Below are 12,055 nucleotides of genomic sequence, written 5' to 3' on the forward strand. Positions count from 1 at the left end.
AATTTCTGTGTGGGAAAGATGTTGGATCACCAGGCTGGCACAAATTTCACACCATCCAGCATTTCCCCAGGTCTCCCAATAAAAATGGTACCTCACTCATGTGGGTGGGCCAAGTACCCACGACAGGCAAGGGCCCAAAACGTATTATGGAGACATCAAAATTACCTATCACAAAACGCCCTGGTTTTGCAAGGGGGGCACCAGGGTTTTTGGGCCCGGGCTCGGTGGCCATCTAGGGAAACCTACTAAACCCACACATTTCTGAAAACTAGACACCCTTGGGAGTCTAGAGAGGTATGGCTTGCATGGACCCCCCAATGTTTTCCTACCCCGAATCCCTTGCAAACCTCAAATTTTGCTGAAATAAATCACTCGGTGAACCTACAAGTCCTATATATCCCCACAACTAGAAGGGTCCAGCGGATGTAACAGTATATTGCTTTAAAAAATCTGTCAAACTTAGAAGAAGTTACAGGAGAAAACGTTGGCACAAATGGCTGTCTATTTCAACTCATTTCCATTTTTTCTTATTTTCAACTATTAGTTTCTATAAAAATAATCAGAGGATCTACACAAATGACCCCTTGCTGAATTCAGAATTTTGTCTACGTTTCAGAAATGTATAGCTTTCCAGGATCCATTAGCACTCACACACCTATTTCTACTACTAACTGGAAGGAGGTTGAAAGACAAAAAGTAGCAAAAATAGGCTATGTCCCAGTAAAATGGCAAAACTGTGTAAAAAATGTGGGTTTTCTGACAAAAGTCTGCTTATCTCTGAAAGCTGGGAAGATGGTGATTTCAGCGCCGCAAACTCTTTGTTGATACCATTTGTAGGGAAAAAACAGACACTTTTCTGCAGCACTCTCCCCCCCCCCCATTTTTAAAACAAAGCAACCATAATGTAGCTGTATTTTGGCTAATTTCTGGGTCCCCTTCTAGGGAATCCACAAACCCTGGGTACCTTTGACATCCCTGTGATGTTGGAAGAAAAGGACGCAAATTTGGCGTGGATACCTTATGTGGACAAAAGGTTACAGGGGCCTAAGCATGAACTAGCCTAAATAGCCAAAAAAAGGCTTAGCACAGGGGAGGGGGGGGGGAGGCCTAGCAGCAAAAGGGTTAAGCACGTCCCCAAATCAAAATCAAATCACAAAGGATGCTGCAGTCTGTCAGTGTTATCAGAAGGAGGAAGTAAAAGTGCCCATGTCAAGTACATAAAGCTGTCATGAGTGCCAACCTACAAAACAGGTGTTACGGGGAAGTAATTTCTCATTGTTTTTATAAATCACATTACATAACACAACTCCCCCCTTGTGTATTTATAGTCATTTAGCAAAGTTCTAATTTAAGAAAAAATGTCAGAAGCCTTGGATTTGGAACCTCTTTCATATTTGTTGTTGCCCCGGCAATTACTGTTTTCTCAATTGTGTGGTGTGCCGATTTAGTCCATCTGCCCATGGGTGCCAACATTACAGTAGGTGGATCGAGAACCCATAGACTGTTCACCTATTCAAAGGTGAACCGGCCTACCAGGAGAGCTAATGACATGCTGATGTTCTGTATGACCCGTGGGGCAGGAGAAATTACTTACACAACAACAGGATTCCCTTTCAGACTGGACTGAGGAAGAGTCTGTCACACAGCACACTCCTGTTCTTTCAGTGGTATAGGCCTGCTTGGGGCAAGAGAAGCAGGTGATTGTTAACTTATCAGCAGGATCAACTCTTTATTATTCCTCCTATCCAGGGTGGTTGATGGGATCGAAGAAGAAGGCTGCAGGACCGATCGTCAGAAATTCAGCTTCCAAGATGGGCATTTGGGAGTCAGTTGTAGCAGCCCCTCGCCTGTGCCAGGTAATGTTAGTACCACATAATCCTGTGTCAGGACAAGTCGAGGAGGCTCTTTACCTGTATTGGCTAATGTTAAAGTCCCCAGTCTTAGGCATTGTTCCTACAGCAGCTCCTCGACTGTATCAGGTAAAGCCATGGCCCTCTCACCCTAAATCTGTCTGGGCTCGAATTCTCAGGAGGTAAGCCAGGGAGCCATTAACACTGGTCCAGTTTATGTGTAGCTTCAGACATAAGAAAAAGTTAATTTAGCCCCTCTAACTTAGGCAAGACAAAACCTACTACTCTTCCTGTCAAGTGTGCACCTCAATCCAGACCTCATAATTCCGAAGGAGCAGCCAGGGAACAAAGATGTATTGTGCCAGCCCCTCCAGTTCCAGACAGTAGTTGCCTTTGTGCTGCTTCTGATTACCCACCCTTCCTATTGGGGTTACTTCCATTTTCTGGCCATGTGTGCCTGCAATGTGCCCACTTCCCTCTCTCCATTTGCAGCCTCAGATGACCATACACATGCTCAACCGTGTATAGCCAAACCCTGCTGCCTGCCCTCCATCTTCACACTCTTGCCTTTCTTCCAGAGAGTGGCCTGCTGACCATCCCGTCTCCTGCCACAGACCAGAGAGCTACAGAGCACATCGAGAAGCTAAGCCACGCGGTAAGAACTGTGCACAGGCTGAAGATAAGACTATTATATCAGAGGGGGTTCCCTATGGGCAGAGCCACTAGAATTATGCAGCAGTGGAGGACCAAATTATGTGGTAGGAAATTATGCGGCAAGAAAAGGCTAATAATGCAGCATAATGCCGCAGATTTAGTGATAAGATTACTTCATTGTTTTGTCATTTTTCCACTGGGCAAAGGTGTGACCTCGATAGTACCAGTTTAGCACAAGTATGAATGGATGAATGAATGAGTTATTTTGTAAAGTGCAACAGATACTACGGGAGTGTCCAAGTACAGTAATAAGCAACAGAAAGGTGAATGATCAAGCTTTGCAAAGGGCCTTCCACTGCGCAGCAACGCTTGGCTCCACATTCTTGGCAGCTTTTGATCCATTTGAGCTAGAAACAAAATTTTATTTTTGTTAAATTCTGTTGAATATGAATAATATGAAAATGCTGCCAATCTATAATAATGCTGAAAACACTGCGGCTTCAGAATCACATAATTCCAATGGCCCTGCCTATGGCTCCAGTTTACAACAGTAAGAAGGGGAGTGTCCCAGAAAGAATGGTAACAGTTACTTACAAGTAAGGAAGTGTTCTCCTTCAGTGGGTACAAACAGTGCTGGCATTTCTGTGCACTCCAGTACACATGTTTCTGGGTGATTGCCCTTCTTCAGCGAGAAGTAGCTGGTGTCTTTAGGGGGGCTTGAAATACTGCTTGTATTTTATCAGGTCAGTACCACTGCAAAGCATGGAGGTGCATCCCATTGATCACCAGCCTGATCACTCTACAAGGAGCTCCAACAGTGCACGGGGAAAGAGGGCACACTGCTGGCTTCACAGAAAAAGTTCCCCAGTGCATTCTGGTAAATTAAGTTCATGATGTTTTCAGTTATACATAAGTAAGAGAATGTTCACCATCAGTGTGTATAATCAAGGCTGGTATTTCTGGTCATTCCTGGTCATGTGTTTCTGGGTGATTGCCCTTCTTCAGTCTCTGTATTTCATCAGGTTAGTGTAGTGTTGTGTGATCATGGGCAGTAGGACCCCCTTGTGGACTTAGGCGGACTCCTTACAAAGTTACGTAATGAGTTGGGATTCTCCATCACAAACGTGACGGATATTCCGTCCACCCTGTTACAAGTTCCATAAGATATAATGAAATTGTAAATTGGCGGACGGGATATCCGTAACTTTTGTGACGGAGTAACCCTGTCCGCCAAGATCGTTATCAGCCCCCTCAGTCTACAAAAGGTACTCATGGTTGCGAGAACTGAGGAACATGCATATGGACAGGCTGCTGATATGGAAGCTGGAATGACCCAGAATGAATCAGTGATGATCATGGAAAGTAAGCAAAAACACAAAGTGAAGGCCCAGAAGACAATGCTTCAGAAGAAAAAGTTGTGTTTCTGATGTGGATTTTAATTTCCACATGAAAGTAAATGTTCCGCCATAGGCCAGATATGCAAAGGCTGTGGGAAAAAAAAACATTTTTTAATGGTCTGCAAAGCGAAAGAGAAACAAAGTGTGTCACAACGTGAAGAGAAAATGAATGCCAGAAAGTTCCAGAAGCATTGTAGCCATGCCCACAAGCCCAAACGGCAACATCAATTGAGGCAAGTAGAAACTAAACCAAGTCGCTATCATCAAATTCGTCGCCTAAAGGCTCTTCAACGTCATTATCGAGTGACAGCGAAGAAGATGGGTGTGCAGTGGTGATGTCGACCGCAGAAAAACATACACATGTAGGAATGACTGCTTGCAAAGAAAAACACAAGTGAAAGAAAGATCACCACGTGAAGCGACCCAACTCATTTGGCTGATGCCCCAAGATCACGCTAAAGGTGAGTGGCTGCCCTGCAACTTTCATTTTAGTCAGTGGTGCATCGATATTGTGCCGGCAGAAAAATACAATGAACTGTCTCCGGAACCAATGTCTAACTCTATAGAAAACAAAAGTGCACACTTGGGCTGCTTTTACGCCATTGCAAAATCAAGGGTAGTTTGTAGCGACCACAAGGCATAAGAAAAAGACAGTAGAAGCACCAAATCATGTTCTCCAAGGTACTTCGTTGAGTGCATGTCCATCAACTATAACCTCAATTCACATTCTGAAATAGTACGTCAATTACCGTTGTTATTTCATGGACTAGGGAAACGTAAGAAAATGAAGGTGCGACTTCACATTAATGAGGACATTTGTCCTGTTGCTCAGAGACACTGTTGGAGTGCTTTTCATTTACAGTAGGCCGTTGAAAAAGAACTGGGAGCATTATTAAAGCATGACATCATTGAGCACGCCACTGGTGTGACAGCATGGGCTACACCCATGGTAGTGGTGTAAAAAAAGGAGATTGGAGGTGCAGTGTGCATTTGTGTTGACATGTGCCACACTAGTAAAGCAATTGAGAAAGAAATGCATCTGGGTCAACACATAGCGGACATAATTACACAGGTGAATGATACCAAAGTATTCTCCCCCTTCTTGATTTGAACAAAGGATACCATTAACACATCCTGGAAGACAACTGTAGCTACATTATTATTTTTTCAACTCGTGTTGATTAGTTCAGATACAAAAGTCCAGTTCAGACCCACCATATGCAAATCAGTCTTGACCCAGTTCCCCATGGGAAGTCTCCAGCCCAAACTGCCAGGCCAGGTCCTCCCTGGACTGGAAACAAGCATCCTGCCACTGGTTTTGGGGTTTCACCCCTCATCCGCCAGGCTAGCTTGACTCCAGTTGCATGGAGAGCACAGGACCCACGTCTGGGTATACCCGTCCCAATTGGGATGACAAATGCAAAAACAACAATTGATGGACAGAATGCCGCACAATGTCAAACATTCACCCCAGTACAGAGATCTGGGCTTAAATCCATTGTTTTTTTGCTCCCCATGCCATTCCAGTTCAGACCCAGCCATATGCAAATCAGTCTTGACCCTGTTCCCCAAGGGAATAGTCCAGCCCGAATAGCCAGGCCAGGTCCTCCCTGGACCGGAAACAAGCATCATGGGACCGGTTTCGAGCCATCACCCCTCATCAAACAGGCTAGCTTGACTCCAGTTGCATGGAGAGCACGGGACACACGTCTGGATATACCCGTTCCACTTGGGGTGACAATTGCAAAAGCAACAATTGATGGCCAGAATGCTGCACAATGTCAAACATTCACCCCAGTACAGAGATCCGGGCTTAAATCCATTGTTTTTTTTGCTCCCTATGCCATTCCAGTTCAGACCCGGCCATATGCAAATCAGGCTTGACCCAGTTCCCCACGGAAACATTCCAGCCTGAACGTCCAGGCCAGGTCCTCCCTGGACTGGAAACAAACATTCTGTGACCGGTTCTCGGGCATCACCCCTCATCAGCCAGACTAGCTTGACTACAGTGGCATGGAGTGCACGGGACCCACGTCTGGACCAACACTTCCTATTTGGGGTGACAAATGCAAAAAGAACAATTGATGGACAGAAGGCTGCTCAATGTCAAACATTCATCCCAGTACTGAGATCTGGGCCTAAATCCATTGTTTTCTTGCTCCACATGCCATTCCAGTTCAGACCCAGCCATTTGAAAATCAATCTTGTCCCTGTTCCCCATGGGAACAGTCCAGCCCGAACTACCAGGCCCTAAGAGTCTTGTTTCTGGTCCAGGGAAGAACTGGCTTGGCAGTTCGAGCTGGACTGTTTCCATGAGGCACAGGATCAAGACTGATTTCCATGTAGCTGGGTCTGAACTGGGATGTCGAAGTGAGCTAAAGAACAATGATGGCTTAAACCCAGATCTGTGACTAGGGGTGAGTGTCTGAAAAGTTTCAGTGCTCTGTCCATCATCTCTTTGTGTTTGCTTTGTTCGCCCTAAGTTGACAGGGTATGCCCAGTCGTTGGTCCCTTGCTCACTTTGTCACTGGATTCAAGCTAGCCTGGGTGATGAGGGGTGTTACTCCAAACTCCTCCCAAGATCTTGTTTCCGCTTGAGGGAAGACCTGGTTTGGCAGTTTGGGCTGGACTGGACTGTTCCCATGAGGCACAGGGTCAAGAATGATTTGCATATAGCTGGGTCTGAACTGGGGTGTTGAAGTGAGCTAAAGAACGCTAATGGATTCAACCCAGATATGTGACTGGGGGTGAGTGCCTGAAAAGTTTTAGTGCTCCGTTCATCATCTCCTTGTGTTTGCTTTGTTTGCCCTGAACAAGTACAAGCATTGTCACCCACTTGTCCCCCGCAAGATGTAACCATGCTGCGATCCTTTTCAAGCATGGGCAGCTATTGCTCCAGATACATCCATGATTTTGCTATGGTGCGTGACCCATTAGGAGAGTTGACAAAGAAGAATGTTTCCTTCCAATGGTCCTCTGAATGTGATCGAAGTTTCAAGAAAATCAAGCACGCAATTGAAAATGCAACCTCTCGCAGATGACGTTGAATATCAAAAATTCAAGAATGTGCAGGATGAACTTTCTGTCACTCAAGAAGGTATCCTACTAAGAGGTTCGAGAATTCTCATACCTGGGAGCTTAAGTCAACAAGTTATTCAACTGGCACTTGAAGGACATCGTGGCATTGTAGCCACCAAGATATCCCTCAGAGACCGAGGGTAGTTTCCTCACCTTGACGGACAAGTCAAGAAGGAACTGAAAGCATGTCATCTGTGTAACTGCTTGTGTCCCACAATACCTGGCATCAACTAACTATGTTTGACCTTCCTAAACAAGCATGGGAGAAAATTACAGTTGATTTCTTTTCCCCTTTAAACAATGGCCATCATCTCATGGTAGTTATTGATGAGTAGTCGTTTTTTACCTAGAGGAAGATTTATCCTCGACCACACATGACAAAGTCATTGAGAGATTGGATGATATTCGGGCAGCGTGGGGTGTTCCCTCCATACTCAAATCTGACAATGTCTGCCCTTCAATAGCAGAGAGTTTAAGTACTTTCTTAGTTGTTTGAACGTCAAGCATCAGAAAAGCACACCTGTCTGGCCCAGGCAAATGGCGCTGTTGAATGATTTATGGACACCCTGAAGAAAGTGGTTCAGAGTGCTGCATTTGAAGAAATCGATCTCAAGTCAGCTTTGTGTCCAGCCCTTCATGCCTATCGCTCAACTCCCCATTCCTCAACAGGTGAAAGCCCTGCCACCTTGTTGTTTTGGAGAGCTATTGGGACAAAGCTACCACAATGGACCACAAGCCGAGTACTAGACACTGATGAGATTTGTGTCACAGGCGCTTCTCATGAAAGAAAGATGAAGGCCTGTTGGAAACAGCCCACTCCCACTCCGCAGGGTGGTGGTGGACTCCCCGAACACACTGTGGTAGCTTGGCTCGAGTGGTCAGGAAACAGGCACCGTGCTAAGCATACAATATACCCATACAATAACCATGCGTGCATCCGTTCCAAAAACGACTCTACACCGTAAAAATTATGAAAATATCTTTCTTTATCTTTTTCTCTTAGTTGCTGATTGGAAAAATAAATAAGTCAATCACAATGTACAAATTTTAAATAGTGCAGGTCAAATAAATACGGTCTGAAGATTCAATAAATAGGGATGATCATAAATACAAGGGACATAAATATAAGTGCAGGTAATACAGGCAATTAAATATTCTGAGGCTATAAATACTGTACCAATAAATATTGTACACCAACCAGTCCTGTGGACCAATAAATATAGTGAAGCAATAAATAGGTTAAACACAATACATACAGTGCCCCCAATAAATAATTAAAAGTATACAGCAGCACTCATGTAATCAGATCACTTTTCAATTCCTAAGGGCTGATTGGGCCCAGGCACAGCTTGTAGGGTTGTGGAAGGCTTGAGGGGTTCTACTCCCTGGCTGGGACAAGGCTGAGGCCTAAACTGAGGTAGATAAAGGGGGGAATACCAGTGCCCTGGCTTTCTCTCTCCACACAACCTCTCTAGGTTAGTCCCAATTCACCCCTGGCACAGTCAGGTTGGTTCCAGCACCTCCCTAGCCCCTTAGAGCAGTCTCTCAGGTCTCCACAGGGCCTTAGGCGCCCTCTACTCCACTTACTGCCCTTTTTCTGATGTTCCGACGCCGCTGGAGTCGTGTCGATGCCGTGAGGCGGTTCCGGTTCGGTCTCGGCGGCCTCGGCACAATGTCAGTTCTAGACGACGCCGGTAGGTGGTTCCGGTCCGATGTCGGCGGCCTCGGTTCGATCTCGACCTCCGATTCGACGGCGTCGGGCAGTCTCTACTCGATGTCGACCTCGGGCGGCTCCGGTCCGATGGCGCTTTCGGCTTCGATGACGTCGGCCGGCCTGGCCTCGATGTCGACTTCCGGCGACTCCGGGGTGCGATCCTCACCCCCGACCTCCGGTGCTCCTCCTCTCAGGTTCCGGGCGACTCCGGAGTGCGATCCTCACTCCCGACCTCCGGTACACTTCACCTCGGTCTCCGACGACTCCGGAGGGCGGACTTCACTCCTCCGATGACGCCGCTCACTCGACCTCGGTTAACTTCCTCCTCGACCTTTGGTATTCCTCACGACCTCCGTCGGCGCCCTCTCACGACCTCAGGCGGCTCCGGGTACGACGTCTGCTTCTTCAGTCAGCGCCGCTTCTCCACCTCGGGCTCCAGGTCTTAGGCTACTCGACGCCGGACTCCAGGGAAACCAGTTTCCAGGTCAGGATCTTGCTGCTTTCTGCTTCTAAGGCCTGTTCCTGCTGTCCAGGTCCTTAGGATGAGTTTTTCTGGCTTCTTCCCACACAGGGCTACAGGCTGGGATCCATCAGTAGGGACTAGTATCAAGGGTGGGTTTATGGACCCCACTCCAGGCACAAGTTTCCACCCCTGCTGCTTCACTCCTTCCTCCTTCACTGTTGTGCTGCTCTCTCTTCACCAGTCAGGTGCCAACTGCCAGCTCCAACTGCCAACTCTCTCTCTTAACTCCCCAACATTCCAAACCGCCTCCAACTGTCACAGGGTTCTGGAATGTTCTGGAAGGTGCTGGTAGGTTCCAGTGGATGCTGGTGATGTCACAGGTGGCCACCATTTTGTGCTCCAGGCCCTCAGACAGAAGTTTCAGGGGTAGCTAAAATGGCTCCCTGAATCTGCAGCAACACTAAAAAGTCTGGTGGTTCCCAAAAAGGAAAAATTCAAACAGGGTTTGAGGCAAAAGTGGGACAAAATAAATAATGATGAGGAGGGACCACCCAAAGGGCTGACAGGTCTAACACGCGTCCCCCCCAGCTGAAAGTGGGGAGAGCTACCCAACCCCTTGGGAGTTCTCATCACTAAGGCGGAAATACCTTGAGAGACCGTCTGCATTGGCGTGGTCCACTCCAGGCCGATGTTCCACCTGAAAGTCCATTCCCTGTAGGGAAATAGACCACCTCAACAACTTGGGATTCTCCCCCTTCATCTGCATCAGCCAGCGAAGGGGTCTGTGGTCGGTCTGAACTAGGAAGTGCGATCCAAACAGGTATGGCCGCAACTTCTTCAGAGCCCATACCACTGCAAAGGCTTCACGCTCTATTGCACTCCACTTCTGTTCCCTGGGAAGTAGTCTCCGGGATAGGAAGACCACGGGTTGATCCAGACCCTCTTCGTTGAGTTGCGATAACACTGCCCCAATGCCATGTTCTGATGCATCTGTCTGGACAATGAACTTCTTGGAAAAGTCTGGGGCCCTTAAGACCGGGGCCTCGCACATGGCTTTCTTCAATCTCACAAAGGCCTGCTGACAGGCCTCCGTCCAGACTACCCGTCGAGGTTGTTTCTTGGACGTGAGCTCCGTGAGGGGGGCTACGATGGTACCGTACCCCTTCACGAAGCGGCGGTAATATCCCGTGAGGCCCAAAAATGCTCGGACCTCAGTCTGTGTCTTGGGGGGTTCCCAGGCCATGATGGCCTCGATCTTCGCCTGGAGGGGTTGCACCGCTCCCCTACCCACCAAGTGTCCAAGGTACACTACCGACCCCTGCCCGATCTGGCACTTGCTGGCCTTGATCGTCAATCCAGCTTGTCTCAGGGCCTGGAGAACAGCTTGCAGGTGACGCAAGTGATCCTCCCAGCTGTTACTGAAGACGGCTATGTCATCCAGATAAGCAGCAGAGAAACTCTCCATTCCGGTGAGGATCCGGTTTACCAGGCGCTGAAACGTGGCAGGTGCGTTCTTGAGCCCAAAGGGCATCACACAGAACTGGTAGTGGCCATTGGGCGTGGAGAAGGCTGACCTTTCCCTTGCTCCATCAGTCAACGAGATCTGCCAGTACCCTGAAGTAAGGTCAAAGGTACTTAGATATTGGGCAGCTCCCAGCCGGTCAATCAATTCATCCGCCCTAGGGATCGGATGAGCATCAGTTTTTGTCACTGAATTCAGTCCCCGATAGTCCACACAGAACCTCAGTTCTGGTTGGGCACCCGGTGGTGCAGCTTTCGGTACTAACACCACCGGACTAGACCAGGGGCTGCTAGAAGGTTCAATCACTCCTAGCTCCAGCATCTTAGTGACTTCACTATGAATGCTGGCCTTCACCTTGTCTGACATCCGGTAGATCTTGGACTTCACAGGTGGGCTGTCTCCTGTGTCCACGTCATGGACGCACAGGTGAGTCCTACCCGGGACAAGGGAGAACAACGAAGAGTACTGCCCCAGGACCTGGCGACAGTCCTCCTGCTGTTCAGGAGTTAGAGATGGGGAGAGAATCACTCCCTCCACCGACCCATCCTTCTCTTGAGACGCAAACAGATCAGGGAGAGGCTCGCTTTCCACGTCCTCTCCTCCGTCAGTCACCATCATCAAGATGACTTCGGGCCTCTCGTGGTGGGGTTTGAGGCGGTTGGCATGCAGCACCCGCAGGGGCTGACGAGGGGTCTTCAGGTCCACCAAGTAGGTAGCCTTACCCTTCTTCTCCAACACCTCAAAGGGTCCTGACCAGCGATCCTGGAGGGCGCTAAGCTCTCCGGGTTCGATCACCCACACTTTCTGGCCAGGCTCCAACTCCACCGGGTGAGCATTGTGGTCATACCACGCCTTCATCACTGCTTGGCTGGCTTCCAAGTTGTCAGAAGCCTGCTTCCACAACTTAGCCATTTGGCTCCGGAAGGCCAGCATGTAGCTCACCACATCCTGGGGAAGCTTTCTGGGAGTTCTTTCCCATCCGTCTCTCACCAGGTTGAGAGGTCCACGTACAGGGTGCCCATACAGAAGCTCGAAGGGGCTGAAGCCCACTCCCTTCTGTGGCACTTCCCTGTAGGAAAAAAGTAAACAGGGTAGGAGGACGTCCCATTTCCTCCGCAGGCTTTCAGGCAGACTTCTGATCATGCCCTTCAAGGTTTTGTTAAACCTTTCCACCAGACCATTGGTCTGGGGGTGGTAAGGAGTGGTGAACCGGTACGTCACTCCACACTCCTTCCACATTGCCCGCATATACGCTGACATGAAGTTGGTCCCCCTGTCGGACACAACTTCCTTGGGAAAACCCACTCGGGTAAAGATTCCCATCAGGGCCCTTGCCACAACAGGTGCTGTTATGGTCCTCAGAGGTATTGCCTCTGG

General features: G+C 48.4%; 1 protein-coding gene across 1 annotated transcript in view; it reads left to right on the forward strand.

Annotated features, from left to right (window-relative positions):
• The window catches only part of KCNH3 (potassium voltage-gated channel subfamily H member 3), a 337,652-nt gene that overhangs the window by 310,433 nt on the left and 15,164 nt on the right, over positions 1–12,055 (forward strand). The window contains exons 13-14 of the mRNA XM_085600263.1: positions 1,750–1,856; positions 2,429–2,505. Coding sequence (XP_085456389.1) covers positions 1,750–1,856; positions 2,429–2,505 — 184 coding nt within the window. The remainder of the gene's footprint in view (positions 1–1,749; positions 1,857–2,428; positions 2,506–12,055) is intronic.

The sequence above is a fragment of the Triturus cristatus genome, chromosome 4_2, assembly GCF_964204655.1.
Source record: "Triturus cristatus chromosome 4_2, aTriCri1.1, whole genome shotgun sequence".
Classification (NCBI taxonomy): domain Eukaryota; kingdom Metazoa; phylum Chordata; class Amphibia; order Caudata; family Salamandridae; genus Triturus; species Triturus cristatus.